Here is an 18,384-nt window from a genome sequence, read left to right on the forward strand (position 1 = left end):
AATTTTTGTAGAAAAAGAAAGGATGACGACTCTACATTCCTCGTGTCTTTGGAAGAGTAAAAAAATCTTGAAGAGCATGAAGATGACCAGTTTCGAGAAGAAAATGAATGCATCCTTATTAATCCACTCGACATGGCTGAAATGAACTCTCTACATTATTTTGTTGGGTACTGTCTCCGAAAAACCTTTCAAAATCATTCTCACTCTGAAAAGTTCAAAAGTTTTTTCATTGACACAAATAAATCTACGAACGATTTCAATACCTTGCTTTCGTTGAGGAACAATATGTCGTCCAATAGACGATTAATCTATTGTGCCAAGAAATATTTGGATGAATTTGCAAAAATATAGGCTTTATTCAAATTGTGTGTCAATCAATTCAAAAAAATGAAAAAATTGTAAACTCAATAACAAAAGTAGCGATTCCATTAATTAAGTCGTCTATAAATGTCCCCAAATATCATGAAATTTTATATTTCACTGTATTTAAGTATGTTAGAATAAGAATGCAAATAAATTTAAGATTTCAAACTGCGATTATTAAAGAAAATAGAATAGCTTCTTCTACTTTTGTAAGCTGAAGAATGTGTAAAAAAAAAATAATTATTTAAGTAATTAATTTTTTTATCACAATTAAGCTCAATAAAATTATTTTTTAGTATTCAAGTTATTTTAGGGCAATTTGATATCTGTCACTAGAAGGCGCTGAAATCTCGTGGCGTAACTCTTCTTATAGGGCTCTGGATGAAAATGAGTAAGTTATTTGACGTAGGCTACGTGTTATTTCATACTAGTTGTTTTGATAATTGGGATTTATTTATATTATAGGATTAACTGTGTGGGTGACTTTAATAAATAAGTTATTTTGATATTTTATGTCATTTTATATTTTCTTTAAGGGATGGAGGTGATGTTCGCCCATGATAGCCAAAACAGCCATGGAGTACCACAGTTAACCAATGGAATTAGTTTAGTAAAATTTGAAATATCTTCCATACACCACTACAGGGGCGACACTGCAGGATTATATTCCAGGGGCTTGGTTTTTGGATTTTTTTTTGGTAAAAAGTGACAAAAATCCTCAGTTATTCTCAGAAAATTAAATTTTAAATATTATTTTTATCCCACAAAAAAATTTCAAAAATTCATACACTGTTGCATTATTTGCTCGAATAATACATTTTTTGAGTAAAAAGCAAAAATTCCTTAATTTAAGGATGGGCAACAGCCCCTCCAGTCCACGCCCCTGCATAAAGTATTCAATATTATAATAAATAATGGTCAATATCAAGGAAAGAAAAAAGAAAAAATATGACATTTTAAGATTCCGCTCTTTTTGTAATTGCTCCATATTTTATTTTTATTTTACCAAATCTGTCATACTTATTATTTTATTTTGAAGAGAAAAAAATTAATATAAAATAATCACTAGTGCATGAAAGATGAAGATTAACTCTGAGGGTTTGTTATGGGGTTATAAGTATAGAGTCCATGTTGAACTCGTAGTAGAATTGAAGATCGACATCAATGTAATAATTCCTATCTTTAAATCATTGTTACATACGCTGTGGTGTTTGCGTTAATTTTCTTCGTCTCACAGCTGCTTGTAGCTAATTTAATGAAACGGTATGCCACCCAATCAGCTTTTTTCTCAAAATTCTTCAAACTCTCGGGGTGAACATGTTAATTTTCGGTTTCTTTTTTTTAACACATCGGCGTTTCATAGTATTTTAATCTTTGTTGATGAAGATATCAATGGCCCCTTATATGTAATGACATCATTTAGCAAAGATTGTTCTTTAAACCAACTTTTACTCTGATTCAGACGTGTTCTTAAGGTTTAAGATGGGGGGTCAATATTTAGGAACCTCAACGCATTTAATATTTATCCATAACGCCTATTCTTAGGGCTGACGTTGTCTACACTAAAATATCATGACTCCATTTCCAGAATCTATACATCCTAGATATTTGAATATTTAGCCCTCATTATCGACCAAAATAATATGTATATAAGAAGTGTGGAGTATTTACTGGGGTATAATAGATTTTACCACTCGGTGCAGCAAGAGGCAAGAGACCTCCTAGTTGTTTGTGTTCTAATGTATCGGCTCGATAGACTGGTTGAAAAATCCCTGAGTTGTCATACTTTATTAGAAGATATATTTTATGAAGTAAAAAAATTAATTCAATATTTCTTATTTTACATCATATTTATTCTCACTATAGTGATGTCACGATACCAATATTTTTGTACCTTTACGAATAGAAGTTTCCGAAATTTTCTATACTTTTTCGATTTAAAATATATAATAAAAAATTCATAATTAAAATTTAGTTTTTGGAATTTTTTTCCAAAAAATTATATTTATTGTGAAAAGATGTGGATTTTTGAAATTTCGTCAAAGCAGAGCTTCCATTGAACTTTTCAACAAGACCCCAGACGTAGCTATTTAAAACCCAAGATTAAAAAAAAACAAAAACAAACAAGAATATTAATATAATTATTTATTTTCTTCATTATTATTCAGATCTATTTCTGACAGCTCAACTGACTGAAGTATTTGATCTTTAACAAAGAAACTCGACATTTTTTTGTACTCCAATGATATCATCAATCAGCCTAAAACTCTCTTAAGGAAATTCAATATTAAGCTTGTTTACCCTTTGCAACAGATACTGCTGAAATTGAAAAATAGGTTGGGTTCCACAATCGCTTAACGTTTTAAAAATTCCTCTAGCACCGTAATGTCTTAAAACCAAACCTTTTAAAATGGTTTCAAACGTGTATGTAACATAAAGTACAAGACTGTATCCACTAGTGTATAATACACTTGAATTGAATAAGTAAATAAAACATAGTAATTGTTCTTCATTAGCTCATTTTTTACGAAAAACCAACGAACCCAAAATGATATGTAAAACTCAAGATCTGGGGTGGGGGAAAATCCGATCACTGACATCCCTGTGTTAAGTGCAATAGACATACACTTCAAGGTAGGAGCTTCCGCAGAATTTTAGTTTGTGGTGGGAGCTAGCTTAGATATTTAATCACTTTTGTTTATTAAGAATATTTGAGTGCAAATTAAATATATATATGTATGTTGATAAGAGTAAAGATAATGAATCTAATTATAAATTAATTATACCTCCCTATTTTGAAAATTCTAACTTATCAGCGTGCAAGGAGCACTATATTTTAAAGTGATTTCCATCAGCAGATAATGTGTCGTCTGTCAAAGAACCATATTTTTTATGACATTCTTTAAAGCGCAGTTTCTACGCTCACTTTCAGAAGAGAATCTTCTATATTTAAAGCATCATTTGTTCTGGTAAAATATTATAATTATGTATAAATTCATATATATTTATTTTATTATACATTTTTAAATCAATTTATATCAAATTTTTCTTTTAGAGGGAGATGTTAGCACCCCAAAGAATGATTAAATAATGACCAATAAAGAAGAAAGAGCACACTCATCAATTATTTTTCCTTTTCTAATAGCTATACTTGGTAAGAATAGAAAAGTGTGCGAGGAGAAGAGAAGAAATACTTATGGCATCATTGATTAAATAATATACATTTTCTTCTATCAATCAAGAACGTTATCGTTACCGCCTTTATTATTCAATATTAATATAATTTTTGATGATGATAGTCGATAGAGAACTGAATAAAATGCCTAAAATTACGTCGTCTTCTGTCTGGATTTATGAAAATGGAGGCCCTGGAATTTGGAAAATACTTACCGGATGAGAAACAGATGGTTTGTCGTATTTGTCGATATAAATGTGCCTTTAGTTCCCTGTCTAGAATTACACGCCACTCATTATCCTCATCTCATATCAAGAGCATGGATATTCATCTAAAAAATCAAGTTAATGATGAATACATCCAGTCAGACTTTAACTTTGATCTCACAACGATGCTTATTGCATGTAATATAACCTTATCCATTGCTAATCATCCTACGTTCAAAAAATTTATGGAGAAATACACGGGTAAATTCTTCCATTCCCGAGGAACCATCATTAATTAATAAGGTTGTTGGTAGTGATGTCATTTATAGAAATACCCCCTTGTAAATTGTGAAGTTAAGATAATTTCTAGCATGTTTAGTGTCATCCAGACCAAATTACAAATGGAACTATGAATTTTGTACCATCTAACGGAAAGTATTAATTTTTTTTTATTTATCTAATCATAAAATATGATTCTATTTTAGCTAAGCATATCAAAAATTATGATATACAACTCATAAAAGGCAAAAACAACTGTTTAAATGGTCACAACAACGGGGGTAGTTACATTGGGTGTAGCATTATAATTAGCAATTGTGTATATCCTTCTTGATAATAGTATATATAAGTAGTAAAGTATATAAGCGTAAATAACGGGGAAAACATCTTTTTTGATACTCTTAATAAGGAGTAATATCGCCGGACATTACTACATAATTAGCATTTGCTCTAAATCTTTAAGATTGATTTATTTCTAACATTTTTTTTATTAGTATATTTATTGTCTAATTTTATGATTTTGACATTTACTTTATTATTAATAATTAGTTAGATCTCATCGGTAAAGATATATCTATCCTGTGCACAATTGCATATAGCAACTTCCACATGAAGAAGAGGGGTGATTTTTTTTTTTGATTAAACTCCACGTCTCGCTTGTGTCTTGCAACCTAAAGTTATGACATATTTAACTGGATTCCGATGTCAGAACAAGACAATATTGTTTGAATTAATCTATTATTTCAATATTCTGTATATATAATTTATTGTTATTAGTAATATGATTTCCATTGTTTAATTTTGTATATTTAACATAAATGTATGATGGTATATTTTTTAATATGTAGATTATATTTAATTAAAGCCTTCTTTTTTAAACTTTGAACTTTAAATATATTTCGAAATACTCTACTTTGTCGTTTCATTAGCTATTATTCTGAGAATAAGGTTCATAATGAATTACAATTTCATGGAGTGTGACGTTTTCAAATCTACTGTAACGGATAAAAAACGTCGAAGTCAATTATACGTCGTATATCTTCATTAAACATTTTGCTAATAAATACTTTCGTTATACCCTCAAAAATCATAATAAAGCAGGTAGATGATAATCACATCAGTATTTTAAACAATGATACCATATGTCTTCCCCCCTTCTCCTTGCACGCGTTTTTCTCTACAATATTATCAACTTTAGCTATACTCAAGGTTAATAGAAATACAAGGTTATACCATAACGCGTGCACCAAGATTAATAGAAATACAAGGTTCAACCATCATGTAATCGGGCTTGATAGAATTTTCAATCAGAATTATTGTACCAACTGCTGGACAAGACAGGCAGATTTTGACAAAACACACAACCACTAATAGTCTATGACGTCACTATTGCCAGAACTTTCAATTTAATGTAATGTGCCGACTGCTGGGCAGGAAAAACATATTTTGACCAAACACGCAACCACTCATCTTCTATGACCTCAATATTAAAAGCGAGGTGAAAGTCGAGCATCAGTCGTACACACATTATGGTATAACCTTGTATTTATATAAACCTTGGTGTGTACAACTGATTTTTGACATCCAACACACTTTTTAATAGTAATGGTGTATGAGTGGTTGCGTGTTTTATCAAAATCTGTCTTTATTGGCGAGCTTTTTCATTTTTTTTTTCCCAAACAAAATAAATAATAATTATCTGTAAACAGTTATGGATTTTTAAAATTTTTCTTTATAAAATTTAATATTTGATATTTTTGTTTAATTATTCAATTTTTTTTCTAAATTTTTAAATTCCTGTGAACATATTATGTGAAATTTTTTTCAAAAAATTTTATTTTTTGTTAATAACTGTGGATTTTTGAAATATTTTCCCATAAAGCTTAATATTTGTAATTTTTGGGGAATAGCTGTTGGTTTCTGAAAAAATTTCGGAAAAATTTATTTTTTCCAAAAAAATTAATTTAACGAGAACTGCTGCGGTTTTTTGAATTTATTTTCCAAAAGAATAAATTTTTTGAGGATAGCTTTGGATTTTTAAAATTAAAAGAAAAATTATATATTTTAAATTTTTTTTTTTCATAAAATTTAATTTTTTAAATTTGCCTTGGTTTTTGAGCCCCCTCCCCTTCTCCGTTCAAAAAGTTAAATATTTATATATATATATATAATTAATTTTAAATATACGTAGTTTTAAACTTATCAAATGTCATTTTTCTGTGGAACCAATCAGGACTAAATTAGTTTGATCTTACAAAAATTGTTACGGTCTCAGATTGAAATCCAATACCAGTTAAGTAAGTATATATGTACATAAATATATAGATCCTTACTACTAAGAGACTGAATCCCACACAGTCAACCTACAAAGAAATACAAATTATAGATATTTAAAATATATTAAATACATAAAGGTAGTATAATTTGAGGATGACTACATCAAAACTGGAATTATTTTTTTCATTCCTGATCAAGTCCCTTCAGTCAAAAAAGTTACTTTTATTTTTATATTACATAAATGAGCATTCAAAATCGTTTGGACTCGTTAAATTTCTAGATACTAACTTGCATAATAAGCGTGAATTGTTATGTAGCTTAGACTAGACAACTTATGAATGATATACAAGTCAATTACGTACATACATATTTTCGACACATAAATCAAGAATAGGTAGAAAAATGATAGATAATTTTGTATTTGTGCTTCATTAATTCTTTTCAATCACATTATTTTTTATTTTTTTTTCATGGTGGGCTGATTTACTAAATATGTATATATATATCCTCATAAATTATGTAAATATATATATTTTTGTCAAAAACAACAGCGATTAACTCAATGATACATATATTGTTATAATAGTCCAAACCTAACTTTTTGCTTATTGCTGGTTAAGTTACTTTATAAGTCTCCAAGGAGCTCTAGAGAAATAAATATATTCTATGAGCTCCCCCAAGTAACTAGGGCGGACAATGAGGAAATAAATTAATTTAATCCATAGGAGAGTAAGAGGATGATTGAGGGTGTTTGTTTAAATCTGAGGTTGTATATTTGATTGATAATGCCCAAATCTCATGGATGATTGCTAGATTTGTCAAATTTTAAGTTAAGGGCGAATCACGAGTGGTACATTAAAATCTGAACACTTTGAATTTCAAACTTCAACAGGATATAATTTATTAATTGATAGTATAATTTCAGCAAAATTAATACTATAAATAGATGTGTGTCTGAGCTCTCTTAATCCTTAATCTAACCGCCCTTAGCAGCAATGATGGCTTCGAGGGGGCAGTCGAAAGCCTGACACCCACTGCAGATGTAGACCTCTGTCATAGCGTCCCAGTGCTGGCTGACTGTGGCTTTGAGGACCTCAGAGTTTGGATGAAGGACACTGCAGGTATTTCTCTCGACATGCACCCAAAAAGTGTAGTCGAGGGGTTTGGCATCAGGACTCTAGGGTGGCCAAAATTGTCAAAAGAGAGTTCAAAATATTGCAACGGAGGAGATAGGATTCTTTTATTTCTGGTGTCAAAAGTGGCCTCTCCACCATCACAAAGCTCTTTCAAAAAACTTTTTTGATAGCTCTTTGTAAAGTTCTGCATGGACCCTCATGTATTTGAGGGGATTGGCCTGGGCTGTTTTCTTTATCTCCTCCGTATCCAGCTTGGTATTTTTGACAGAGTTATTCTTCCTCTCTTACTTATCGGACTTGCTGAGGCGTAGACGGTGGTCCTGGAGACGCTCAACTGCTTGGAGTACGCGAATGGAAATTCGTAGATCACGTTCAAGTGTCATTTTCTCAACTTGTACGTAAGCTAGAGACCTTAGTTTTTTTTTTTTTTTGTAACTAATTGGTTATGCTTTAATATATCAAAATATGAATTAATCTCAATGACTCAAACTTAATTAATTATTGAATTAGTATGTGTCCAGATCTCAATGGACCAACCGCTAATAGGGTGATCATATTTTGATTTCCAAAAAAGAGCATCCATGGTGTCGGTTTTGAGTTCATATTTTTAAATTTGTAAAAAATTTATTAATAAATTTATATTTCTTGATTTATGATCTTGGGATTTGTTGGCACTTTTTTATTTAAAGGATCCCATAGGACCTAATTGTTTATGAGAAAATGTTTGTCCTCTCTGACAAAAGGAAGTAACCGATATAAGGTAAATAAAATGGGGAAATAAACTAAAATGAAAAATCTTCTTCCTTGGGAACTACACATTTCCCAAAATTCGCATCTGTCCTTCCAAGTCCGTCTGAGTAATTAATATAATAGAACTAATGCTGTGAGGAGATGATGTTGATCATTCCATGGATTCCTCTAATACCTTATTCACGATTTATTTATATTGGCGAATTCCAACAAGAGGTGGGGATTCGAGACTTGTAGCTGGACTTGGACTAGACTCCATATTTTGGAGACTTAAATTGCGATTCAACTTGGTCATACAGTCAAAGACTCGAGACTTGACTTGAAACCCAAAGACTCACTACTTTAAAGTTTTTCACTTGGTAGGTATATTTGGTCTTCTTTAAAGTAACTTTTATTTTCAGCGAACTTGAATTAGACTCAATGAAAATATTCAAGAGTTGATCTTGTAAACAAAGACTTGGGACTGGGCTTGTACTTGCACTATAATGACTTTTCCTATCCTGATTCTAACCCAAGCCAAGGATCGTAAGGAGTGTTCCCCAGTCAAAGGCATTACAACTCATAATCGGGTTAACCAATAAAACCCAGACATTTCATGAATGTATAAAAAAGTCCCAGGACAGGAAGTAAAAGGAGGGTATATCCAGGGGAAATAGAAAGGTTGATCCCCATAGTAAATAATTATTAAGGCCACTAACACCTCGTCTCATCCAATTTGGCATCTCTCGTTATCCAATAATAAATATCGTTAATTGAAGGAGAGGGGGATATACATTTGACTCCAGAAAAAGAATGGGGATACAATCCATCAATGTATAATGGGTTGAGGTATAATTTATATACATACAAATAAAACCATGAAGGAAGATGTGGATGTGATAGGACTGGTTTGATTATTTCTTTCTTAGAATGTACATGTGGGAGGACCTTGATTAGAAGGAAGTTGTTTCCATATTATGCTGAATATATATTCTATTTAGCTATTACACGGATTAAGACACAGATTATAACAATGATATAAATTAATGTCGTATATGTTCTAGATATGCAAGCTCAACTAGTTCCTCCATTTTGAAAGAGTTGCGTGATTTTGTTAATTAAATTAATATAACATTGGAATTAATTCAGCTATTATTTAATAAGCGTCATATTCTTTGTTCTCTTCCTACTCAATAACGGGGATATTATATTAAAATAGTATGAGAAAGAGACGAATTCTTTTTATTATCAATACATTATTTTATGTCATCATAGATGTATGTACATAATCTCAGCTCTTTTGAGGGCTTAAAAAATAATAATTTACATCACTTTTTTTTTTTCAGTCGGAATTTGAAAGCGAATAAAATACATTCAATTTATTTCTAGTTATTGATTTTCGTTTGTAAAAATATATTATGTATATATTTTTATTGTATATGAGTGCCCCTATAAGTAAAATAATTGTACATAGATATATGAAGATACTAAATTGTAGATATTAGTAGAAAGGGATGTACATATACTACTATGTAGTGTACCAATACTCAAAATAAAATATAAAATAAATTCTCAAAAGTAGTATATTGTATTTTTTCAGTCATAATAATCATTATTAATCGATGGAGTATTTATTCAGTATATACATGAATCATGATGATGAGACACCCCCCTAGTATGGACAGACCACACTTCTACCTCCATCAACAGAAATCGTTTGGCCGACAATGAGAGAGGCATCATCTGATGCCAAAAATGCAATGACCTTTGCTACTTCATCTGCCCGTCCGGGTCGGCCTATAGGATGTGTCTTTTTGGCCCTATCCAGATAACTCTTGCTACTCTTATCCGACATCCCTGCATTCTTAAATAAGTCTGTTTCAATGACACCAGGATTTACAGAGTTGACTCGGATCCCTTTCGAAATCAATTCCAAGGCAGTACACCTCGTCATTTGATCAAGTCCCGCTTTAGATATTTTGTACGCAAGAGCTCCGGGAAAGGCTCTAAGACCTGCAATGCTTGATACGTTGACAATGGCAGGCTGTTTTTTTGATTTTTCTAGGTATTTGGTTGCGGATTGAGTGATTCGAAGAGCTGAATGAATGTTGAGATTCATGGAATGATCAAATATTTCAGGAGTTACTTCCTGTAGCTTCTGACCGTACATCACTCCAGCATTATTAACCACGACATCCAATCCTTGAAAGAATAAGATGCATAGTAATTAACTAATACATACATATTATATAAGTAATTATATATTTAAGAAATAATTAGGTAAAATGTTGGTTCAGGGGCTCCCAAATGCGTAAAAACAACCATTTTGTGGAAGTCGAAGGTCCTCAGCGCATGTATGGAGGGAAATATTTTTGGCGTAATATGTTGATTTATTTCCCTGGATCCCCTAAAAGGAGGTTCAGGGTCTAGATATGAACTATGTAGGCCACCTATTGATTGGGAACCCTGTATTAGGTCATAAAAATGCAGGAAGTTTATATTTGATACATCGCCTGGCGAATTATTAAATAGATTTAATAATAAATTATTATAAATTAAGCCAGCTACCATAGTTTCTTTTAACAAGAGATTGTGAGTACACAAAGAAAATACTGTCATACCTCCATAGTAATTAAAGGTTTCGTCAACACAAGCAGAGCAAGCTTCACCAGAGGATAAATCTTGCACTGTATAGATAACATCTTGAGCCCCCTTTGCTTTGCATGCCTCAGAAACTCTTTCAAGCTCTTCCTTGCGTCTCGCAACCAGAGATAATTTACTTCCAAGTGATGCAAAATGCAGAGCAGTTCCCTCTCCAATTCCGCCACTTGCTCCAGTAATGAGAACAATTTTTTTCCCCAAACCAGACATCTAAGAAACATATAATATATTGTACATACAAATATATTTATAATTTTGTGTACAGGACTTATACATAGTATTCATTATAACAATTTATTACCATTTATAAAAATGTACAAGTAAAATCAATAACAACTCAAATACATATATGTGCACATAGGTAATACTTGACTTGATTCTGAGTAGGTATGTATGTATATAAAAATCTAAAGAAAGGAAAATATAAATGTGCAATAATTATTAATAGCTAAACAAATTCAAAACTTTATGATTTTGACGTAAAACAAAATTTTAGTCTTCTATTCTCGTTACTCCACGTTTCGCAATGATCTGCCCACGACATAGCAGCTTTATAATCTCTACGATTGGACCCTGGTTTACTACGAACGCAGGTAAAAGGTAGAATATCACATTCCGGAACCCATCCTCGGAGCATTCTTTTGTCAGAAAAGTAACCGACGTGATATTTACGTTTGACAGGATCATAATGCGACTCGAGATCATCTAGATGACCTGGTGGCTGCAAAAGAATTGCAGGCCACCATGGAAAGAATTTGAGCTTTACAATAACTTGTTCCCCACACTCATAGTGCGGAGAGGGGTTTGAAATTCGTTTCACGACAGGAACCAGACAAAGGACTTCACTTCCAAATCCTCCTTCTTTTGAAGTGTGGCTTCGATGAGGACTAAGAACAAATGATTCGTCTTGATTAGAAAACCCACAGGTCTTGCAGCGGTATTTCCGCAATGTCCGCAACTTTGAGTCATCTCCATACAGCAAGAGGTCGAATATCCCAGGTTCAGTTACGTTGTGGCATTCACGAATATGATGCTGGAGGTTTTTAGATGGCATTCCACATCCACAAAGTAAGCACGGAAGCCGTGAAGTACTGTGATCATCATTAGTCGAGTCTACACTACTATTCAAACTCATATTTCCCTAACCGTATCAGGGATTTGACGAATCTCTCCCTCGAATAAAAACAGTGAAACCAGCGCCATCTATCAAGCCAAACTTCATAAATATATAACAACAGCGGGAAAAGTGAATTTGTTCAGCTGATCTCCGCCATAACAATTTGTATCATTGATTAATCCACTTACAATATGAATATTATTAAAGTACTTATATAAATTGTACATATATTTGGAAGAAGCTTGAATATTTTCAATATTAAAAATATCTTAGAACATCCTTTGTCAGATTTTGTAAACCACGCAGAATACGTTTGGTAGTTTTATAAAGTTAAAAAAGAATTTTCATATCAAGTAATTTCATATTAAAAGTCTTATAAAATATAGTTTAATCCTTCCATATTACGTACAAAGGAGATTCAGTCAAGAGATGAAAAAACAAAACAAATATATACAATTGATATTAAGTTAAAATAAGGAATTAACTAAATATATTTTTCTATTTGAAGATAGTTGAACAGTATTATTTAATCAAATCATTGACATTTAAAGAGTTGACCTATTCAACACTTGTTTATCATCTCTAACAGGATAATCACAGTAATTGATCTAAATAATAGCTACAGGGAATTAACCAATTCAATGTTAGAATGACTGACTATGGTCTAAGGCACATATAAATCACTACATGAAATGGAAGACACTTTTAGAAGAAAAGATTTGACTATTTCTTTTTCCTTTTGGATGTCTTTATGGACTTTTGATATTCCTCTGGTGTAATGTCACTTCGAAAGAGTATATTATCCTCCAATTCGAATTCTGGACGAATATTGGCCTTGTAAACTTGAGACTCCGTTGTTTCCTCTAACTGAAGAACACCCTTCCTCAGAACGATCTCAGCCTCAACACCTCCTTGATAGGCTTTTTTCATCATTTCTGGATCCTTTATTTCTTCTCGAAACTTGGAACGGATCTCTCCAAGTGCTGCTTGTGTTGTGACAAAATCTCCCATAAAAACTGTCCTAGCAGTTCGATGAAGAGACTTGTAGAGACCCAGGATTTCTAATCTACTCATTTTATTCCCTGCCTTTAGATATTATTGTAGTTGAAATTACCTGGAATTGTGAAACTCCGCGCTTCAACACTTGAGATAAAAGCAACATTAAAAGGCAAGCTGCTAACTGTAGAGGTAGCTGATAAATAAACAAGTGTAAAAAAATTAACGGAAGAATTCGAAAAACAAATTCTCACAACTTCCACCAATACTTCGTGACTGAACAATGTTGAACAACTACTTTTTTTAAATAAAAAAATATGTTTTTCAAACGTGATTTCATTCAACATAAAATTATAAGTAATATCATGTCTCTAATATGATTAGGAAGTTCATGATTGGACATATTTTTTTATGAGCGTTTCTTATAAACCTGATCTTGGGACGGTTACTATATAAAAACATCGTATGCAATTACTATGCATGTTCTAATTTATATATTATTAATTATTTTCATGAGTAGTTACTATTACGGAAAAATGGTCATTTCGTTAGTTACTCCCTCAATCACAAGTGTGTTTCTTTGAAGCTAGGGGAATGGAATCAATGTGTAGTGATTTCATTGACGTCATAAATTCTATCATTATTAAAGGAAATGCCATCTTGAGGGCTCAAAGTTGATATTTTACTATATAAAATGGACCTATTTCAAATCAATCTTGATTAAACTCCATTAAAAGGCTTTAGGAGTAAAAAAAGACTTTAAAGCTGTATGGAATACGACTTGATGCAAATTATAAACAGTGATATTTGAATATGATTTATCAAAATTTAGAACTGAAAATTTGTATGAAATGTCTAAATTTAGAACTGAAAATTTGTATGAAATGTCTAAATTTGTACTATTTTTTTGTTGTTGATCGATTAGGGACAAGAAAAGTAGAATAACCAGAGAAAAATATCTTATTCGTTCCATTTTTTTTAAGATCAACAATATGAAAATAAGAATATAAACCGATGTAATAACATATTTTTAACCCTTTACCGCCTCAATGTACTTCAAAGTCTCTTTTTAAATAAACACGTGTATAGCATTAATTTTCAAGTATATATCTTCAAACGACCAAGTGATCTTTAGAGTACAGTTCTAGTTTATAATCAATATAAGGAATATGTTTATATGTTCCTATAAGGAATATATTTTTGAAGGATATTATATATATTTTTCTATGTTTAGAATATTTTTACTATTTATCAATAATTTCTAGTGTTATTATTTTTAGTCCTTCACCCTAATGTACTTTCAAAGCCATGGTACATAAATAGGCTATGTGACCAAATGGATTGCATAGTCTTGTTAATATAGTTTTGATATTTTTTCATATACATTATATCCTGATACCTATAAAAGTTTATACAAATGATAATTTTTCTTTTTAATTCATTACATAAAATTCGGAAGGTAAAGGGTTAATACATTTTAGGGTCAGTTATTTAATAATACCAGGGAATAGAGGGATAGATTTTTGACAAACAGTAAGGTTAAGGTCCTTTTATTTGTTGGTCCCATATTGACATCCAATAGTTCACTACTTTACTTAATAATAAATAAAAAAATGGATTTAATTGTTATAAGAATGGGTTCTTTAGGCTTCCAAAATGGGCGACATCAACTCAACAGTGCTGACGTCGCGTGAAAACGTTCTATTGCAGAAGCCAGTTATTTTTGTCTAAAATGATGCGTAGTTTTAAAACTTTGAATATTATATATATGCCAATTGTATTAACACTCAGTATGATGAGACAAACTACTTCATCAATAAGAACATATAAAATAATTAATCAATACTACACATACGTATTGAATTTTCATTCCTATTTTAAAATGCTAGCAATTAGTTTTTGAGCACCTGAACAATATTTTGGATTTATCTTATTATAATTGATTCAATAAAATTAAATAGTACGAGAAATTTTAGCCTGCAATGATAACTGAATATATTTAATAACGAAAATTCCAGACTCTTCTTTGTTCCTTCTAGAAGAGAAATAATTCGTTACGACAAAGAAGAAATTTCCTCATAATTTATATTTTTTATATATTGACAGAGTATGTTAATGACCGATACTACGCCGTTGTAGCAAAATAACTAAGGAGTAAAGGTCTCAAGATCCAATTATTAATTTAGTTAAGGGATTCGGACAAAATTGTCCAGGATAATATGAATAATACAATTTTAACGATCAATATTGCCGGTGTTTTTTTCTAGAAATAATATTGATAAGGACGATAATAAGAAGACCGGAAAATGCTTTCTTTGTCAATATATCAAGAGACAGGTAGCGCCTCTCTGCGGAATGCTACCTTTTATGAAACGAAGTATTGAAAATTATGTATTTTTCTAGAGGACGCCTCCATCTTTTTTCCTACTTATTGAGCAATTCTAGAATTTTCTCCGTGTTTCTCGAATGTTACAGAAGGCAAAAGAAGAAAATGTATTATAAAAGAAGCTGCAACTTGAAGGAGGCTTTTAGTCTTGTAGCGCACATTGCCCCGATCGCATTCGGTTGAATAGAACCTCACTCAAGTTATTAACAACGTTTATTTCTCAAAAACATCGTCCATAATGACTGCAGATGACAAAGTGGAGACCTTCGCCTTCCAGGCCGAGATTGCTCAGTTGATGAGCTTGATCATCAACACTTTTTACTCAAACAAAGAAATCTTCCTCCGTGAATTGATCTCCAACTCCTCCGATGCCCTCGATAAGATTCGATATGAGTCCCTCACCAACCCTAGCAAGTTGGAAGCTGAGAAGGAACTCTACATTAAGATAATTCCAGACACCGTAAACAACACTCTTACCATCATCGATACTGGTTTGGGAATGACCAAAGCCGATCTCGTCAACAACTTGGGTATGTTACTGGCAATTTATATGTATGCGAATTCTCAATTACATTTCTCTGTTTGACGTTAATTAGGTACGATTGCCAAGTCTGGAACCAAGGCTTTCATGGAGGCCCTTCAAGCAGGTGCTGATATCTCTATGATTGGTCAATTTGGTGTGGGTTTCTACTCATCCTACCTTGTCGCTGACCGCGTTGTCGTCACATCCAAACACAGTGACGACGAGCAATACATTTGGGAATCCTCTGCTGGTGGGTCCTTCACCATCAGAGAAGACGCTGAAGGTGAACGTATCTCTCGCGGAACCAAGATCGTCCTTTTCATGAAGGAGGATCAAATAGACTTCTTAAAAGAAGCTTCCATCAAGGAAATTGTCAAGAAGCACTCCCAATTCATTGGTTATCCCATCAAATTGCTCGTGGAAAAGGAGCGTGAAAAGGAAATCTCCGACGATGAAGCAGAAGAGGACAAAAAGGAGGATGAAGAAGAGTCCACTGAGCCCAAGGTTGAGGACGTTGGTGAAGATGAAGATGCCGACAAAAAGGACATAAAAAAAAAGAAAACTGTCAAGGTATTTAATACTCTATTATGTAATTCTTACCTTAGTTTTTTGAAGTCTATTCTCATAACCTACCCTTGCCGTTTTTTGATCTAGTTTTATCCAATAACTAAATCTTTATTTTTAATAATCTATTCTAAATTTTTTAATAGGAAAAGTACACTGAAGATGAAGAGCTTAACAAGGCAAAGCCCATCTGGACCCGTAATCCCGATGATATTACTCAAGAAGAATATGCTGAGTTCTACAAGTCCATGACAAATGATTGGGAGAACCACCTTGCTGTTACCCATTTCTCCGTCGAGGGTCAACTTGAATTCCGTGCCCTTCTCTTCATCCCCAAAAGAGCTCCCTTCGATCTCTTTGAGAACTCTAAAAATAAGAATAACATCAAGCTCTATGTCAGAAGAGTCTTCATCATGGACAAATGCGAGGATCTCATCCCTGACTACCTTGGATTCATCAAGGGTATTGTTGATTCGGAGGATCTTCCATTGAACATCTCTCGTGAAACTCTTCAACAAAATAAGATTTTGAAGGTTATCCGCAAGAATTTGGTTAAGAAATGTATGGAATTGATGACAAATCTTATGGATGACAAGGACAACTTCAATACCTTTTACTCTCAATTCGGTAAGAACTTGAAATTGGGTGTCCACGAAGACAACATCAACAGGACAAAGTTGAGCGAGATGTTGAGATATTACACTTCTGCCTCTGGTGACGTTATGTGCTCTTTCAAGGAGTATGTTGGACGTATGAAGGAGAACCAGAAAAGTATTTACTACATCACTGGTGAGAGCAAGGATGTTGTTTCCCAATCTGCTTTCGTTGAGAGACTAAAGAAGAGAGGACTCGAGGTTATCTACATGATCGAGCCCATCGATGAATATGTTGTCCAACAATTGAAGGCCTATGATGGAAAAGACCTTGTATCAGTCTGCAAGGAAGGTCTTCAATTACCTGAGGATGAGGAAGAAAAGAAGAAGTTCGAGGAAGACAAGGTTAAGTTTGAAGCCCTCTGCAAGATTATTAAGGATATATTGGACAAGAAGGTCGAAAAGGTAGTTGTTTCCAACCGATTGGTCAATTCCCCATGCTGTATCGTTACATCTCAATTCGGTTGGACCGCTAATATGGAGAGAATCATGAAGGCCCAGGCCCTCCGGGATAACTCAACTGTCGGTTATATGGCTGCTAAGAAGCATCTTGAAATTAATCCTGATAACTCTATCGTTGATTCACTCCGCAAGAAGGCAAATGCTGACAAGAATGATAAATCAGTCAAGGATCTTGTTCTCTTGCTTTTTGAAACAGCTCTCCTCAGCTCAGGTTTCACACTCGAAGATCCCGCTGTCTTCTCTCAACGTATCCACAGAATGGTCAAGCTTGGTTTGGGCATTGATGAGGATGATGATGCTGACCTTGGTGATGTGGTTGCTGACGAGGAGATGCCTCCTCTAGAAGGTGACGCCGAAGACGCTAGCAGAATGGAGGAAGTTGATTAAATTCTCATGCCGACTTATAGCTCTTCTAATTAATCAAGATCTCTGTTCTATATATGGAATATAACTTTTTTTTTGTTCATGTACATACCCCAAAATTTATACTTTATGTTTCTTGGAATTAAAAGTAAATTATTTTCATTCAGTTGGGGTGGACTCGTAAGTGAAACTCGCTTGGGGTCGTTGTATTTATCCAAAGATTCTAAATTCTTGTATTTTGTGTAAGCTTATTCTTATGAATGGCATTTTCAAATAAAAGGTAATAAGACTAAAACATTTCTAAGGCTAATTATTATTTTGGCGTATTGGGCTGTTAATTAGCGTTAAGCTATATTATCGGAAGTGGGACGAACTTATTGGAAATTTCAGGGTTATCTATGGTGAGCACTGCTAAGTACGACTTCAAACACTGTTTTTAGCCTTAAGTAATTCAATTTTTGGGTGGCATAGGGGCTATGTTCTCGCAACAATAT

General features: G+C 32.7%; 3 protein-coding genes across 3 annotated transcripts; 1 reads left to right on the forward strand and 2 right to left on the reverse strand.

Moving 5' to 3' along the window:
• Window positions 1-9,734: 9,734 nt before the first annotated feature.
• Window positions 9,735-13,231, reverse strand: LOC121125461 (3-oxoacyl-[acyl-carrier-protein] reductase FabG). Its single transcript, XM_040720665.2, has 3 exons — window positions 13,058-13,231; window positions 10,787-11,036; window positions 9,735-10,367 (listed from the first exon to the last, which is right to left on the reverse strand). The coding sequence occupies exons 1-3, from the start codon at window positions 13,103-13,105 to the stop codon at window positions 9,838-9,840; spliced, it is 828 nt and encodes a 275-aa protein (XP_040576599.1). The 5' UTR covers window positions 13,106-13,231; the 3' UTR covers window positions 9,735-9,837.
• On the reverse strand, window positions 12,395-13,060 carry LOC121125472 (complex III assembly factor LYRM7). Its single transcript, XM_040720670.2, has one exon. It carries the CDS (start codon window positions 13,015-13,017, stop codon window positions 12,667-12,669), a length of 351 nt encoding a protein of 116 aa, XP_040576604.1. The 5' UTR covers window positions 13,018-13,060; the 3' UTR covers window positions 12,395-12,666.
• Window positions 13,232-15,316: 2,085 nt separating the features above from the next.
• Window positions 15,317-18,185, forward strand: Hsp83 (Heat shock protein 83). Its single transcript, XM_040707950.2, has 3 exons — window positions 15,317-15,855; window positions 15,922-16,418; window positions 16,559-18,185. The coding sequence occupies exons 1-3, from the start codon at window positions 15,564-15,566 to the stop codon at window positions 17,912-17,914; spliced, it is 2,145 nt and encodes a 714-aa protein (XP_040563884.2). The 5' UTR covers window positions 15,317-15,563; the 3' UTR covers window positions 17,915-18,185.
• The last annotated feature ends 199 nt before the right edge of the window (window positions 18,186-18,384 follow it).

This window comes from Lepeophtheirus salmonis, chromosome 1, assembly GCF_016086655.4.
Source record: "Lepeophtheirus salmonis chromosome 1, UVic_Lsal_1.4, whole genome shotgun sequence".
NCBI lineage: Eukaryota > Metazoa > Arthropoda > Copepoda > Siphonostomatoida > Caligidae > Lepeophtheirus > Lepeophtheirus salmonis.